Source organism: Halictus rubicundus, chromosome 5, assembly GCF_050948215.1.
Source record: "Halictus rubicundus isolate RS-2024b chromosome 5, iyHalRubi1_principal, whole genome shotgun sequence".
NCBI classification, from domain to species: domain Eukaryota; kingdom Metazoa; phylum Arthropoda; class Insecta; order Hymenoptera; family Halictidae; genus Halictus; species Halictus rubicundus.
Genome location: NC_135153.1, coordinates 3,200,890 through 3,219,642, shown reverse-complemented (window position 1 = coordinate 3,219,642; position 18,753 = coordinate 3,200,890). Strand labels below are relative to the sequence as shown.

The 18,753-nt window shown below is 37.9% G+C and overlaps 1 protein-coding gene across 1 annotated transcript; it reads left to right on the top strand.

The window, feature by feature from the left end:
• Nucleotides 1-558: 558 nt before the first annotated feature.
• On the top strand, nt 559-15,994 carry LOC143354583 (trypsin-7). Its single transcript, XM_076788835.1, has 5 exons — nt 559-675; nt 1,360-1,448; nt 2,676-2,814; nt 5,438-5,701; nt 15,848-15,994. Exons 1-5 carry the CDS (start codon nt 559-561, stop codon nt 15,992-15,994), a joined length of 756 nt encoding a protein of 251 aa, XP_076644950.1.
• The last annotated feature ends 2,759 nt before the right edge of the window (nt 15,995-18,753 follow it).

The window sequence follows — 18,753 nt, the reverse complement described above, 5'->3', positions numbered from 1 at the left end:
TTTCGTGGATCGGAAATTTTTCGTCGTGTCCAGGTAAATTGATACGAACGACAATTAACCCGAATATCGAAATAAAAGAAGGGCGAGCCAGATGGCGGAGAGGTAGTTTCTTCGGCAAGTTCCCGCCATGTATACCTTCCTCCTGTTTCTGTGGTTGCAGCTCGCGCCAGTCGTGTTGTCGCAGCTCTTTTTACTGCAACGTAAGTACACTCAATCTCCATAAAGTGCATCAACCTGTGTGAAAAAAGAAAGAGCTGAACCACTCGCCGTAAAAAAAAAACATGAAAGAACAACACAAACATCGTGTAAACCGCCCCCCTCCGCTTGGAACGCGTTTCTGGCAATTGTTAATTATTTTAACGACACTCCGATTTGTTCACTTTACATTGTTCGGAAAATTTTTTTGAGGGCGCCGTTGCTCGCTCTATTTTTCGCTCGTCGAGTTGGCGTCGCGAAACCGCCGAGCACCTTTTTCCCATTGGTCCAATTGTTTTCGATTTAAGGGGGACCCATCAAGTCCCATCGAAACACATCGGCCAACGCTACGCTCTAATTAGAATGTCTTCAACGGCCACGCGAGCGGAAACGGTAACTCAACTATTGATTCTTTCAGTCGATGACGAGAGTCGCATTGTTGGAGGCCATCCAGCAAGTATCGATGATCATCCGTACCAGGTGAGTGTCCCGATCCTATCGAAGACGAGTCGATCCAGATTTTCCTGCAATGGAATACAAAAATCTAGTTCCCCCGAAATGCTCATTGGTCTGTGAATTTTTACGCGAGATCAAAATTGTTTGCACTCATTGCAGGGTACAATGTAGATTTACTTCTTTTCCTGGAAAAAATATGATTCGAAAAATAATAATAATACAAATAAAAGTAAGATATTGTATTATCTTATCTGACTACACGCCATTTGGAATAATCGCGCGTTAGTTTATACGAACAACCAAATAATATTTTTATTTATTATTTATTGCTTTAAGGCATATGAGGTTTATATAGCATAAAATAATATTTTTAAATTATTTCCGTAACGCGAGGAAATATGTTTTGGAATTTGACAGAACTTCGCGCTCGAATGTTTTGCACGGATGTGTTTCTTTGGGAATGCAATTTGAAGCTTGTTGTTATTCAATTCGAAACAACTGTATAGAGCGAGTCTGATAACAACGAGAATTTTTCGTTTCGACAGACGATAATCAGTTTTACTTTCACAAAAATCCCTGGTCTACGCGCGAAAAGAATGCAAATCCGTGCTTAACACGGCTACGTTGATTATACGGGGAAACATTGTGAATTTCACGGCTGTCCGGGCCGATGATTCGCAAAATTGATACACCGGGCGAAATTTATAGGTGTCCCTCCGATATAACAATCGTCACGTATGCGGTGGCGCTATCATTAGCGAGGAATGGGTCGTTACAGCCGCACACTGTGTCCAGAGGTACGCATACTTTTTCGTAAACTGTGCATGGAATTTTTTAACGACACTTAGCCAAATTTATGAATCGCGTTGTTCAGCGTGTAACGGAAATTTATTGTTGCCGTGGACAACGCGGACAAATAGACAACTTGACGCTAACGAGAAATCTAGTTATCCGAGACGTGACGAGTTTAAATTCGCAAATTCTGATCTTCCGGTCGGCACAGCTAATTGTTTTTCGAAATTTCGAAGAACCTGTAATCCGCAATGCTGGACGAAAGTATGGGCATAGTTAAATTTTTTTGTTCATAACTATTATTCGTAACTAGGGAAAGAATATAACTAATGTCCATTTCTTAAAAAACAATATATACATATATAAAAACAAAAAACAACAACAATTATACACTATTTGAGGATTGTTGAATAAGAAATTGTTTGTACAGGATGGGGCAACAGATTTTACCACCTTGATTTCTGTCATTATTATTATTCACAGCGAGAAATTTTTGGATGGAGATTAAATGATTACAAGAGATGCACATACGCGTCAAGGACTTGTGAAGGTCAACTTTGATTTTTTAAGTGGAACCGCATATTTTTTTATGCACCAATCGATACAGCTTTTCATTATGCATAAAAAAATATTATTACGCAGTTATAAACAAAAATACATAATTCAGAGGGAACAGTTCAGCGATATTTAATTACTTACAGGTAGTTTTATACGGGCTCCACTATCTGTAGTCATCAAATTAATACTAATTATTACTACTAATCACTTAATACTATTTATTACTACTAATTATTACTAACAATCTCTTAATACTACTTATTACTACTAATCACTTAATATAAAAACTGTATAAATAGAAAATTAATGTCCAACTTTGGACCACAAAGCCAAAGTGTATTAACTCACACTTTCGAGGGAGTAGAAGTGAAATCGTGAACTGGTCATTCTTACCTCCCAAAATAAAAAATAAACTAGACTTAATGCCAGTTTTATGTGATTACTATATACATATATAGTTTAACCATCGGAAAAACTTGATGGGAAGAATATATAAAATGCTTCTTTTTTCGTAAAAGTGGACTTGACATACTCTGGTTCCGAGATCCAGACTGTATAATTACATTTTTACGATTTTTGCATCTCTTCGGTCTCGAGTAAATCTCCACGATATTTTATTAATATATTTCTACAATCTTTCATAACTTCCGTTCTAGAATATTTTTCCATTACAGAGCCTTCACTCCATTAATTTCGATAAAGGCTGGTACTTCTAACCTGAGGGAGGATGGAATCGTCGTTGGCGCTCGAGAAATCATTACCCATGAGATGTACGATCCTAGAACCTCCGATTACGATATAGCTCTAATTCGGGTGAGTGGCATTCACACTTTAGATCGGAGTCGAGAAGTGGGACATTGTGTACTCGGATTCGGTTTAACAAACATTTCGGCACAAAACCGGATTGTAGAATTTAGGAACATTTAATACACTTATTAAAGTAAACAGAAATTGTTCTGTCCACAAATAAATCTTGAGAAGTGTATTCAGGGATTGGTTCCAATTTAACCTTCCGTGGAGAGCCTGGGTCATTTAGTATGTCCGGAGAGACTTTTCACTCTTGAATTTCTTTCCTTCAAATATTGTATATTTTTACCATCAGTGATTCAAGAATTTGATGATACAATTTGATGTTTTTATATATTAAAAGAGGGTCTTCAGACGTATTCCAGAATTTCTTTAGATTTTTCGAAAACCTAGAGCAGTAAAAAATTAGTCATGAAGGGGTTAATTCTACCTTCCATTTTAAAAATAATTCATATTTGATAAATAATTCATAAATTATTCGGATACTTCCACATTTGCACTGTTGTTTATTTTCTATCGTGATTTTAATACATAATAAGCACTAGTAGTAGTTAGTAATTAGTAATAGTACTATACTATAGTATTATAGTACTATACTGTACTATACTGTATTTAATTCAGTCTTTATTAGGCTGTGAAAGTCCACCTACTTTTTATTAATTTCTGTAATAAACAAAAAGTGCACGTTTTAGACATTCGAATAATTTCTACAAAATGTTAAGACACAGTATAAACAAATATACTATACAAGGTCTTTAAAATGATCCTCTTTATGGTTCCAACGTTTTTTTTACATTGTCAGTAAGCATAAAACAAAGCTAACTGCAATGTTGCATACAAAAGGGTTGATTATAATATCCCTAAGTTTCATATTTTGTAAAAAATCTATAATTTTCAGTACACATTTTAAAAAAGCAATTATTGCAACAAATTTCCTAACTTATTCCTGCAGAGGTATAATATCTTTATAAAATTGGCGCATCCACAGGACTAATTGTATTACCGTTTACTTGAACAAACACAACGAGCTTTCACATATCGTGCCCTTTTCGAATCCGTTCAGTGTATTGTTTTCCAAGCTTCAGCATCTGTACGGCCCGATGGTCGTTCGTGCAGAATCCGGTGTTTTCTTCGAGGTCAGATCGAGTCCGGTACTGTTTGCAAAATCGCAAAGAAAATATAGGACCCCTGATATTGTGCTGACAATATCGTGTTATTGAGACCCACGGATGGCTAAGCAAATACTGGAACGTTCTGTCCAGTTTCAAAAATCATGCTGAACAGATATTGCATTTATCATTTCTTTATAGTATAATTTAATTTTTCTTCTTATTCGCAAACCATTTTTCTTTGTAACCATACAATAATATTCTTACAGTCTCTGAAGCTTTATAATAATAATATACAGTCTCCATTAAATTGGTAATTTCTTGTAATTGTTGATGTAGTTACATTCTTTCGTCTTTTGTTTTTAGAATATTTAAACAATTTTCTAAATTGATTAACGTGTTTCCTGTAAACATGATATGTGCGATGAACGGTTACAATTTAATTTTTCGTTGTATACATTTATTTCGTGTATAATAATATAATAATCACCCCACTGTGCGTCATTCTGCGTATTATCGCAACAGGAATATAAACGTGTCCTCAAGTAGACCAAGAGCTAAAACCTAAAATCGAGTATGCTGACCCGGTCGATCGATCGAAACGCCGCCGCACCGCACAGTGGTCGATAACTACGAAAACTGCAAGAAAATTAAAAAAAAAATTATTTCAGAAATTAAAAATTGTTGTATAATTTGATTCATTAATATCCAATACGTGTGTCTGATAACTTTTTTTTCGATCGAATTTCAATTATAGCTAAGAAAATTCAAATAATTGAAAATCATTTCAATTTTAATATTCATATTTCTCCTCTACCGAATATGTTCTGAATTGTTTAAGAAACTGAAAATATGGCTTTGAAGCAGTATAATTAGTATAAAGTAGAACTGATGTGATTCCCATAATTTTAATACTTGTATAGAACTTCTTTGGAACCTAACCTTTTCTTTCTTATTAGATATACTTTAGTACTCATTATTGCAATTTCAGAATCCGAAAGTAGGTGCGGCCTTTTCACGGCATCTCGAGATTTATGGCCATAAAAAGGCTCAAGCGCCTGGTACCCAATAAATATAACGGAATTTGAAAAGTACACTTTTGAGACGATAAAATCCTGTTTCCAATGCTTTGACAGACTGATGAGATTTTCATCGGTAGAACCCGTCATGATTGATTACTTGACAAGAATGACACAGCTATATACGAAAATTGGCAGGTGTATTCAATTCTGTGCGGATAAATTGGATTTATCTGTCACACTGATTTTTGTGCCACTTTTTCGAAAAATCTACCACTGTGGCGCCGCGTTTTAACGGCGAGAACGTAAACGGCCTGAGCGGACGGTATCCTGAATCGATGAAGATTATTTATTAACGGAGGCGATACGCGTCCCCGGTCGAATAAAGCCAAAGAATTCAATTACCGTTTCACAATCAATTCCGCAATGCGCGCAGCCTCTCCGGCCGTGTTCGCATTCGCGGCCGGGCTCGCCGTTACCTGAAACCAATTACAATTTCAGTTGAAAAAGCCGCTGGAGTACGGGGGCCGGGTGCGGCCGATCCTCCTGGCACCGGTCGCCGATCATTACCAAGCCGGCACCAAGGCGGTGGTGACTGGCTGGGGAGTGTTGAAGAGCAACGGCCAGCTGGCCAACCAGTTACGTAAAGTCGAGGTGCCACTCGTCTCTAATGCCGAGTGCGCCGAGCTGTACGGGATCCGGCCTATCACAACGAGAATGATTTGCGCCGGTTATGTAAACCTAGGCGGGAGGGACGCGTGCCAGGTAATTGCCCACCATTAATTGTCGTTTAAATGGGGATCGTCGGAAGCGGATACGCGCGCGCGCGTCACAACCGTGGACGCGCTCGTCTTCAACAGACTAATATGTTTTTAATCGCACCGCGTCCCACCGGCTTCGTGGATTCCATACGCCACCATGGCCCATCGATATGCCTGTTGCGACAGCCGTTGCGAGGACTTTGTACCTCTCCCGTGATTTTGTGAAAGGGTAATTATTCACAATAACGGGACTCCTTACTGATTTCGATGGCTTCATTGTTCAGGTTAGCACTCTGAACTACTTTTCCCTATACCGTGAGGAGCAAAATTGACCGAATGAAACCATTATTATTTTCTTAAATCACTATCTGTGTATTTATTAACCCTTAGCACTCGAATGGCGTCTGTAAGGCGCCACTAAAAATTGCTGTATTATTATTAAAAATAATTTTTACATTATTAAATTTGTTTGTATTTCATAAATTACTAAACATTTCAGTACTCTACGAGTAAATTGCACCATTCTCGTATGTATAGCATGAGAAAATATATATAGAAGGGAAATATTCTAGGTCGGTCGAAATGTTTCGTTTTGGAGTTGAAATGGCTTCGAGTGCAAAGGGTTAAGTCTGAGTCTCATAGATTTCAATAATTTCACATTTATTTTCTAATTCTATTACACCTAATTTAATAGTTGCAGTATTTTATTCTGGACTCAATTTTTCACCAAACCAAAATATCAACAAAAAGATACATTTAATATTTTTTCAAAAACCTTTGATACAAAATATCAGAGACTGTTATGGTGGTACTCGGTCGTGTTAAAAGACAAAGAACAATACAAAGAACGAATTCTTTGCAAGAGGTTAAACAAAAAATGTGAAACATGGAAAACCCATTATATGTTTTTCCTTTAGCTCGATTGAGTACAAGAGATGATTTGGCATATGGTACCATTCGCCCTCTAATATCACATATGCATCAATAGACAATGCAACACTTGGATAAACTTCACCTTGGCACCGCAGGAATTTTAAACATTTTGTATGTACATCTTGTATGTTCAATTCTGTACAATTCTGTACATCTTGGCGAGAAAATGACAAAAATCGAAGTTTTAAGGCGAGGAATTCGCTGGTTCAAAAGTTATGCGTGTTTTAAGTTGAGCGATTTTTTGACAGGTAGGGACGCCGCCATGCTGGTGTGTGATCGGTACTGTGCGTCGTTTGGCGAGCAGAACCGCTCGATGGCAGCACAAGCACTTGGTGATGTCGATAACGGACATTTGCAAGCGTGGTCGGGCCGGCCTAACGACCTAATCCTAACCAACTTGGATTATACCTTCTCTTTGAGATCCCGTTTGATTCTCTATATTTAATTACTGTTCGATGATAGCTTGTCCCAGAATAAAGTGTAAGCGCTCAACTTTAAACATGCATAACTTTTGAACCAGCGAATTCCTCGCCTTAAAACTTCGATTTTTGGCATTTTCTCGTCAAGATGTACATGATCATATAGTAAAAAGTTAAAAATTTCAGGATTGCCAAGGTGAAGTTAAGCCCAACACTTTAATATTACCATAAAGACATTCGTTTAAGTTCGTGATTTATTGTAGTGTTATAAACTCTTAATGAATTATTTCTGAACATCTTTGAGTACGACTAATATTTTCTGGTGGCCTGAACAAACAGTTCATTGTCAGTCACCGCTGACTGATATCGCGTTTAATGCATTAAAGTTTCATGGGATTCAATTAAATAGGAAGCTACTGACTTTTCAAAGCTTTTCAGTTGGCAATTCGTTATACGACAGCATTTCTTTATTGTTCCAACGGTCTCGCAGTTAGATGTTTCATAATCCTACATTACTACAAAGGTATCCGAAAAATTGGCAATGCTATGGGCCGTGAAATGGAGAACCACTTATCTACCCGGAAATAGTGTAACCGCCAAGAATACCTCAAATATCTGAAAAACCAATTTACCTGGAATTATGCAGGCATCTGTGGTAAATAACCTTCTGTTCACTGAACTAGAACGAAGTCGACGTTTATAAAATTTAATTCTCATTCCACGATAAAAGTAAAATATAGTAAGTAAAATAAAATAAATTATAAGTGTAAAAATAAAACTTTTATCCATTTTTTTATTAGATAAAATATAATAGATGGAAATCTGATCTATACACATCTCTACCATTTTTAGCTCAGAAAACAGAAACACTCGAACATTTTCAGAATTCGGTTGCGAAGAGAAAATTTTTCCTAAGTTAGAAACGTTACAACTTTTAACAAATTAATTTAGCATACGCGACGAATTTCTTGCATAGTCTTCGAATCCTCGATAAACGGAGTCACGAACTTCTATTTTTCGACTGCCTAATTAAAAAACAAATTATTAAACTAAATATTAAAATTATTAAACTAATTATTTTTCATTAAATGCATTATAACGATGTGAAAACATTTTAGAAAGATAGCAAGAATCGTATCATGTGAAAGCATGAGTTCCTCTGGCATTACACTGAGTTTACACTGAAATTCTTGAAATTATGTTAATTTATGCCAATTTCACGATTGACAGAATATGCCACGAACTCAGTCCTGCATCCGTTTTTGCACTCTAGTTCACCAATGTCAATTACAATTTCGAACGGATATTTAACTGCAGAAATTCACTCGTAGAATCAGCAAATTTTTACTTAGTTCCTGCGTTTGTTATCGATCCGCAGTTCTTTTGCACAAATATCCCAAGTTTAACCAGCTTTTCCCCGGTAAGAATGTCTTTTATGTTGCTTCACGGGTATACGTTCGCTGCCAGACTTAAATGTCTTACATTTCTCGTATCTTGATATTTCTCGGACTCATTCTTACCAGAAACATACCGGGTGAGTCATTTAACGTTTAACGTTAAAATATCTCCAGTGTTTCCAAAGACATGGGAATATGTACAAGGAAAAAATATTTGCTTCGGAGAGACGATTGTTGAGATGGATATTATTTCTCAAGGTCGTTTTCTGAATTTTCAAGATCGTTGACGGTTTTCATAATTTCATATTTAGTAACGTTATAATCAATACCAGGACAAATTCAATTATGTATCATGTGTTCCATCTTGAATGACCTTCGAATGAGCTTCGCAGGAGTAATAATATGAACGAATAAATTGTGGTGATTAGAATTAGTATCTGCAGAGGTTATGTCTATGTCGGAGGTTATGTTATTCAAAATAGAGCGTCAATTCTATTCTTGAACTCGAAAAACAAAACGGAACCTGAAAGAGTACTTTTTTAGACAAAAATTGGAATGGTTTCAAATTTTACAATATAACGTGGTTATATTGGCGTGTCAATAACGTAAGCAAGGGCTTACTTACTGAAAATAATGTAACATTGTACACAAAATGTAACTATGTACTGGGCAAAAATGCTGAAATCATATTTTCCACAAGTACATGTTATAAATCACTAGAGTGCACACATACAGTCCGCGATCAAATTATTAGACCCACAGTACGAAAACCATATTTCTTATCTACACGATGAATAATATTGCATGCAGTGTAGTTAAATATTCACAATTCCCAATTTTCATGAGAGAATAATAACAATTCTGTGTAACAAGGTTTTCCATTTAAAAATTCATTGTTTCAATGCAAAACTGTCATACAAGTTACTCTAACAATTCGATCACTGTCAACTCAGCTCTGCGAAATTGCAAAATTAGTACAATTAAAACAACAATAATATTATGGACTACAGCAAGCTGAAGTCTACTAATTGCACTCGAATCTACTTTATCCTGAGAATTCGGACATTTCATCTGATCTAGAATATTTTCGTTACACACAGGGTGAGTCACTAATAGTTACTGTCTAAAATAACTCGGTATCTATTGGTTGTAGAAGAAAATTTTTTAATGAATTAAGTAGTATTTTATTGGGCACGTCGAAGGAGTACACCTTGATTTTTATATGTATATTATTGTTTCTAAGACACCAAGGTGACTTTGAGTTTTAACACTGTGGTATTAAAAAGAAAAGGTGGATTGACTTTGAAAAAACTCACGGTCACCTTGATATCTCTGACAAACTGAGAAATAAAAAATCAAATTCTACTCAATCGGAGTTTATATCTGACTGTTTCATTTTGTTAACTGACTTCAAGAACAAGGAGGTTACAATTTGATCAACATACAATTTTTTAAACACAAAGACATTTGGTAAGAATTGTTTTGAATTGTAATATCTTAATTTGTAGTGACACGTCGGAGGGGACAGTCGAGCGCAAAGGTTTAAACCGTACGCGCCCGGTCGACGGTTAAAATGTTAGGCGACCCACCCTGTATACGCAATCTCGACTATTATTGCTGTCGGACCGTAGACGCGTTTCAGCTGGTTTGAACGTACCGGAGGAACTTCGGTGTAAACGGGGAATCGAGTCGTAGAACGAAAGTTGACAGAAGTTGTTTTACAAATATTAGACGATACGGAGCCGATACGGAAGCCGTTGATCGCCATTACGTGGCAAAGACTCGGGCACGCCATCTTTATTTCCGTTTTATCGGGTCCCCAGTTTTGTAACAATGTGAGAATTGCCGGGGATTTCGAGAGTAAAATGCACCTCTGCCGTGCCGCGTCGCGTCGCACCGGTGCTACGGGAACAGAGTTGGGCAAAAATTTATTTTAAAATTTCGAATACAAATAAATGAAATCTATTTTTTATTCGAACTCGTTTCTCTCGGATACATATTCACCGCAGTCTATCCGTCGGATACTTTTCACGATTTTCATTTGTCGTCCGTGGGTCATCCGAATTGCGGAGCAACGGCTATGCGTATCCGATGCCTCTAGCGGCGAGATTTTTTATTTGAGAGAATGTATCCGAAGATACAGCTGATGAGTTGGAAAGTATCTTAGATTTTTATTCGATAGTTTTTAGCAGCGCCCCCATGTATTCGACGGTCAATTTCGTCAGATACTCGCAACTCAGAATGTATCTTAGATTTTCGACGTACGATTTTTGCGTGGCCCAGAGATTTATTCGGATGGTCGATGTAGGGAAGATGATTTATTCGATTTTTTATTCGAGACGAGCATGAGGAATAAATGAAAATCAAATGTATCTTTTATTCGAAATTGTATTCGAAGTTCGGATAAAAGACCGAGCGACGTTGCCAAATCATAATACTTACGTTGTAATATGCAAGTACGTCCTATGGTATAGTGACTCCCATTAATATTCAAACACTATTTATTAATTAAACGATTGTTTAAACCAATGAATTTGTATTATTTAAACGAATGTTTAAACACATACATGTTCATTATTTAAACGATTGTTTAAGCAAATAGATTTGTATTATTTAAACAGATGTTTACATAGGTAAATGTTTATTATTTAAATGACAGTTTAATAAATGAATTTTTATTATTTAATCAGATCTTTCAACCGATATATTTTTATTACTTAAACGATTGTTTAAACAAATAAATTTTTATTATTGAAACAAATGTTTAAACCAATACATTTTTACTATTTAAACAATTGTTTAAACAAATAAAATTTTATTATTTAAACAATTGTTTAAACAAATACATTTTTATTACTTAAACGTTTGTTTAAACAAATAAATTTTTATTATTTAAACAATTGTTTAAACAAATAAATTTTTATTATTGAAACAAATGTTTAAACCAATACATTTTTATTACTTACACGGTTGTTTAAACAAATAAATTTTTATTATTGAAACAAATGTTTAAACCAATACATTTTTATTATTTAAACAATTGTTTAAACAAATAAATTTTTATTATTGAAACAAATGTTTAAACCAGTACATTTTTATTACTTAAAATATTGTTTAAACAAACACATTTTTATTACTTAAACAATTTACGTCACCTTTTGCAATGAGTAAAAGTCTTTATAATAAAAGGAAATGTCATTGGGTTTCACCATCGGTACTCTGCTGGATATTAAGGTATTAAGACAATTTTATAAAGAACTCTTTAGATTATGTATTATGTACAGGTATACGTACATAGGCATTGCATGCTATGGCATTTTTCTGTCTACGGTTCTGAATTACAGACTCTGTAGAACATGCAGAAATTTAGAATCAAAGACATCGATGATTTAAATTATCTGGAACAGTACTAAATAAATAACAAGTTAACCATTGAAACAATGAATTAAAAAATTATTACTGAAAATATATATTTATGACGACAATTATCAGTGGATAGGCATAATTTTTTAACGAAGTTTACTGCAAATTTCATGCTGATATCTCTTACGGTTCAACATTTATTGTAAAATGTCACGAAATTTCTCGACCCAGCACAGTGTCCGGCCGTCCAAGGCTGTGTATCGCGATGCAGCATTCGCTACAGATAATTTTAATTTCGTTAATTTTAAAATGTTCATCTTTTTAAAAAACAGGTCTGTAAAGAGGACACTTGGGGCTATATCCTCATTTTTTTGCAAATTTTTAAAAAGTTCCCTTCTATGAAAAGATTGCATTTGTTGAAAACAACGCACACCTTCGGCCAAAAAGAAAGTAACACATGTTTCGTTCTTCTACTCTCGGAATCATTCGGCAGGGATCGACGTCTGTCGTTGCACACATAAACATATGTATATCGTCGCCTGTGATTGCACATATATATGCATATATTTGTAGCCGCTTCGACTGCGGCGAACGTAGATAGAAAAGGACAGCATGTAAACACGGCCGCGTGGCCGAAGGCGCTAGAAAAAGGCAGCACAACCCGATGATATTATTATTCGATTTGTACCATGTCTGGGCTTATTTTGTTCAGGAAAACATTTTCAATCGGTAGGTAATGATATCATTATGGTAACGTTAATAAGAAATAATATTAGATATAGTTGGTAAACGCCAATACGCTACTGGTTACAATGTTGCCTCTGATACTGAATCACGACCATATGGAGCGTCGCGTCATGTGCCGCCTGGAGACAACAATGTAAGCGTTTCACCATCACTTATTAATAACAATAAAATGTGTGTTACAATTCATAATTCTGCCATGGGAACATTATTAATCGATTGCAAATAGTTTGCTGATGAAAACAAGTCTAAACACGTCACAAATCTGATAAGTTAGACGGTGCCAGTATTGAAACGTTTCCTTCGAAGTTTATCAACGAATTTTATTTCACTAGCTGACCGTTCCATTTCGATAGAGTCCGCTGCCGTACCAGAGCATGTTCTACAGAGTCGGTAATTCAGAACCGTAGACAGAAAAATGCAATAGCATGCAATGCCTACATATGTACGTGTACCTGTACATAATACATAATCTAAAGAGTTCTTTATAAAATTGTCTTAATAACTTAACATCCAGCAGAGTACCAATGGTGAAACCCAATGACATTTCCTTTTCTTATAAAGAGTTTTACTCACTGCAAAACGTGACGTAAATTGTTTAAGTAATAAAAATGTGTTTGTTTAAACAATATTTTAAGTAATAAAAATGTACTGGTTTAATCATTTGTTTCAATAATACAAATGTACTGGTTCAAACATTTGTTTTAATAATAAAAATTTATTTGTTTAAACAATCGTTTAAATAATTAAAATTTAATTGTGAAGACTAGCGTTTAACTAGTAAAAATGTACTGGTGTAAACATTTGTTTCAATAATAAAAATTTATTTGTTTAAACAATTGTTTAAATAATACAAATTTATTTGTGTAAGCTAGCGTTTAACTAGTAAAAATGTACTGGTGTAAACATTTGTTTCAATAACAAAAATTTATTTGTTTAAACAATTGTTTAAATAATCAAAATTTATTTATGTAAACAAGCGTTAAAAGTTTAAACGATAAAAATTGTTCGATTATTAATGGTAGTCACTGTACCGTGGTACGTATTTACGTATTATGGCTTGGCAACGTCGGATAAAAAAGTCGGCCATCCGACCATCGAATACAATTTCGAATAAAAGATACATTTCATTTTCATCTCTGCCAAATACTCGTCCCGAATAAATCCTCAAATAAATCGTCTGGCCACATCGAGCTTCGGATATCGAATAAAAGTTACGAATAAATTTCGCCGCGACATCTGCCTTCGAATACATTCTGAAATTAATTTTTATTCGACGCCTAAAATCGTTCGGATGGTCGGCGGACGCCGAGTATCTACAAATAAATCCGTCGAATAAATGGGGGCGTTGCAATCGACCATCCGAATAAATCCTGACGTAGCCAGAAAATCATCCGGAGGCACATCGAATACAAATCTCGAAACCAGACGCTCGTCGAATAAAGATACAAATAACTGCTCGCGATTCATCCGACTTCGAATAGAAACAAAAGAACAGAGAATTTGTATCCGAAGGCGCTTCAAATAAATTTTTCATCGGATACTGCCCAACTCTGTACGGGAAGAACAGGATAATATACGGCGACCAGTTCTATCGATTTTCACTGGATGTATGGCGAATATCTTGCCGAAATGGGCCCCGAAACAGCGTCGTTAACCCTTTACAGTCCAATTATTTGTTGCTTTCTTGTGTTCGTTGGCTGAATTTAATTCAACGATACTTCGCCGTGCTCGTTCATTATCGACGAAACTCGCGTCTCTCGAATGTTACGTTCCCCATCCGTCCGATATCTCCATTCACGTTCGAATGGTATCGCCGATGTCGTTCAAATTGGATGAAAGAGGGTACATCCCTCTTAATTGAGTGCCTTGTTTCTTCCGGGCAGTTTTGGACGGCGAGTCTGTTACCGGAAGTTTTTAATGGGAAGTTAACGAATTAAATTCATTCACCCTCTTGTTAACTCCCTCGCGATAGCTGAAACTGCCTTCATTATTTCCGGAATATCATTCCGTGGACGGTTTATACCAGACTTAATTTAGAAGCGAATCCTTTCACAAGTGCCAAACAGAAGTATTGGCAGGATGTCCGTACAGAGCTCTTTGTAAATCTGTAAATATTCGAGCACAATGTAGAACAAACTTAGCACAATTCAGCGCAACTGTTGAATTTACGTAATTCTGAAAGTGGGGGGGGGGGGCTAACTTCTAGGTGGCTAAAGAACTTGATTCCCTATTTAACCCTTCCACTAGGACGCAGGTCCCGATACTGCATTGGGAGCATAATTTTTGTCCCTAAAATTTTTAATGTTTGACAGGGTATCCACTTCCAAATATTATACAACAGATTCTTACATTCGATTATAAAAACGCTGTCAAGCTAGAAAATTTTAGGAGAAAAATTATGCTCCCAATGCAGCATCGGCTCCCGAATTGTGTTACGGCAAGGGTGACGAACTTCTCCGCTGGGAGGCAGAGAACCCCCACTCAGAGTCGCAGGATGAGGGGAGGGAGCATGAATTGAGGGGAAAAGGTTACCCTCTCTCTGCCAGTACCGGAGTACGCACGACAGAGACGAAACGCGTCACGTGACCGGACCGTGAAGGAAGCATGGGGGGATATAGCGGTAGAAGGGGAAATGAGAGTGGGGGAACAATGCTTGATCTGGCGAATCTGCCCCCACCACCAATGCGACGGTTCCCCCACTATGGAAAAATGCCAGAGTGATCGGCATGACACACCACTCTTCCGCCACAGTTCAGCAGCCAAGTAGAGGAGGCAACTCTCCTTTACCTAAGCCGGAGAGAAGAGCAGGGATGGGAACCATAACTGGCTCGCCAGTTCGTCACCCCTGTGTTACGGGTTCCCGAACTTATTTATGTGTCAGACAAACTTTCGGGATCCCGCCCGACCCGACCCGACCCGAGGTTCGGGTCCCCGAATACCCCTAGTTCAGAGTTTTAGTTTGTTTATGTCTAATATAAATACCTGTGGTCTAATAGATAGATAAGAATATTTGATGACGAAATACAGACAGGAGTGCAAATACCATGCATTTGTGATCAAAATGACTGAAATATAAAACAGTAAAAACCTGGTAACAATTTTAGAATACCGTTCTCTCAAAGAATTTATAAATACAGGAAAAAATGAAAGTTTGTTCGACTCACAATTGATCCAGAAAATTTAGATCTTGCATGAGGCATTTGCAGTTTACAAACAACTGTTTTTCACTTGATTTTTGTATTCTTCCTCTGAACGGATAAGTCTGCTGACGAAATTTTGTTTTACCTGCAGGGCGACAGCGGCGGACCAATGGTGCAGCACGGAAACTTAATCGGAATCGTTTCATGGGGTTTCGGGTGCGCGCGACCGTTTTACCCCGGCGTGTACACGCGTGTTACAGTTCTTCGCAGCTGGATTACAGAAAAAACTGGTTTGTGAGAAAATTAGACGGAGCCCCCTGAATTTTTTCAATTAACTACTGCTCCGCGCTCGCAACGCTGCAACATTGTCTTTGCATGCAAACGGAGTCGTCCCCAAGCAGTGTTGCCACATCGAGACCTGTTCCCCCACTTTAATTTGTTCCCCGATGGTCACGTGACGTGTGCCGTCTCTGTCATGCATACTCCGGATTTTTCAGGACGTTGAAAAGAAATGTACTGCAAAAATTTCAAGTTGAAAAATCTGTAGCTGTAAAACAGAACGTTCTTAACATTTAAACAGGCCGAAACATAATTTAGTTATGACATGCTAAACCATGAATCATCTCTCGGGTAATCTGGATGAGATAACCCTATAGATAGAACGCAATTTTGTTTTCTTGTGAATAAATATATGGTTATAAAAAAAAAAAATAAATATATAGTTTGTAATATTAGTTTCTATAAAAATATGACAATACCAATATATAAACATTTTATGAATGTATGAACCTTGAGTATCGCTATAAACGCACCTATTTTTCCGTCGTGTGCTTTTATGGAACTGTGCCGCTCAGGAAGGTCAACAAGAAAAATGCTACGAAGAAAAGGATTTTCTGACACAGAAAAGGTGATGATTAAAAGTGCAGTTGCGAACTGCGTTACTATAAGACGTAATCACGATGAAAAGAGACATTCCAATCAGCCGACAAAGCTGTCTACTGTCGAGATGAAGGAAAAACATTTCGCTTTACTTCCAATCCCAGTAAATTATTGATTGAAATGAAAATAGGAATTGTGAATACAATTAACCGGAAATCGAAATGAACACAAATCTCACCGAATTTATAAACTGCACAAAACTGTATCAAAGAGTGTGACCTATCAAATTGTTAACCAATGAATTACAAATATTCGTAAAAAATTTAAAAACTTGCCAATGGCCTTGAATCAGTTATTAATTAGATGTTATACAACAAAAGGGGCGCATCACTAAAATATTAATGTAATATTTGGTGAAATATATTTATAAAATAATGCGGCTTAACTTCACCTCGTCAACCCAGAAATTTTTAACATTTTACCGTATCATACGAGAAAATGCCAAAAATCGAAGTTTTAAGACGAGGAATTCACTGGTTCCTTGCTTCCTAGCTATTTGCAGCGTGTGCCCCCGGTGGTTGGGGGCGTGGTGGGGTTGGCGCGGGGAGTTTCCCCGCGCCCTGTTACGCCCCCACTACTGGGGGCGGTGTACTTGGGGGCCCGGGGTGTGAGCTGACCCGGGCCCCCGGGGGGGAGCATAGCTCCCCCCGTGATAGGCCGACACCCCCCGGGTTAGTTTCCCCGTGTACGGGGGTGTCGGTCCGTCCCTCCCCGATTGGGGAGGGGGATCCGTGGGGGGTATTGGGTGAGGAAGGGTCGGGGCGTGCCGGATCACGCCTCCGACGGCCCTTCCTTCCGGTGGCGGCGTCTTCTTGCCTGGGCCGGGGCTGGTTCCTTCGGGATACCGGCTCCGAGCGGGGCACGAAGACTCCGGGAGCTGTGGGTGGACCGAGCTGGGGCTCGGGAAGCCCAATCCGAAGGCTCCAGGGATGGGGACACCGGGCGGGTCCCTCCGCCCGGGGTCTTATAGCGTAGGCAGTGGGGGAGGTTAACCCCTCCCCCGGGGTATGATGATAGCTGGGGGGTGTCCTGTTGAGTACTCGCGTGATCCAGGCACCTCCCGTGTAGCTTAGGTGGGCGTGAGGTTTTAGTGGGTAGTCTCCGGGGGCTCCGCCCCCCGGGGAGAATCCCACATAACCCCGGCTTCCCCCAGGGAGTCGGGGTATGTATAAAACATTTCCTCACGAAAAAAAAAAAAAAAGCTATTTGCAGCGTGAACGGAAATTCCGTAGATACAAGCTCCGCGCTTAACGTGTTAAAATCGCTCAACTTTAAACACGCATAACTTCTGAACCATTGAATTCCTCACTTTAAAACTTCGATTTTTGGCATTTCCTCTTCAAGATGTACAGGATTATATGGTAAAACGTTAAACATTTCTGGGTTGCCAAGGTGAAGCTTCACCAAAAATGTCAATGTACCAAGGTCGGTTCATGTCTTATTTTCTTCTTCAACTTTTCCACTGTAATTGTTTTTGTACGTTAATTCTAGAAATAGTATACAAAATGCAGGATGTATAAAAAGCGCATTTATGTCAAAAATATAATATAAAGTGTCTTATGCCTTTGTCTTTTTTTGCCAGCGTATTCAGCCACGCAATGGAGGGTTTCAACTACGAGTTGTAAATTAGGTGTTCTAGGCATTAGTTTCGGCCCGATTGCTTTCCCCGGTCACGTGTCTTCCGAAGAATAGTCGTTTGTCGTAATTAGATCAATTACCGCATACGGAAGTATCACTTACCGGAATCGATCGGTGTAAATATCTGCCCTTTGAATCATTTACAAGCGGCATGGCACGGAGCGTTAACGAAGCTCGATAATATCGGCGCATTTTTGGCCCGAAATATATTTCGCCTCTCGGTTTTCACCGTTGCTCGCTTATTTATACGCGGCTACGCGACACGGCCCGACGTAGGCGGGTCGATAAGCGTGCGGCACACGGCTTCTAATGTATGAGCGTAACAAGTGGTCCTATAATTGAGCCGGTTATTTCTCATCGGGACTACCAGATATTTATCCCGCGCATTTAGCCTGGCGCAAAGATACTATTAGTTTGCTAATGAACGAGCGCGAAATCGCGAACGGCCAGTTTTTGCCGTTCGCGGAAATGAGTCACCGG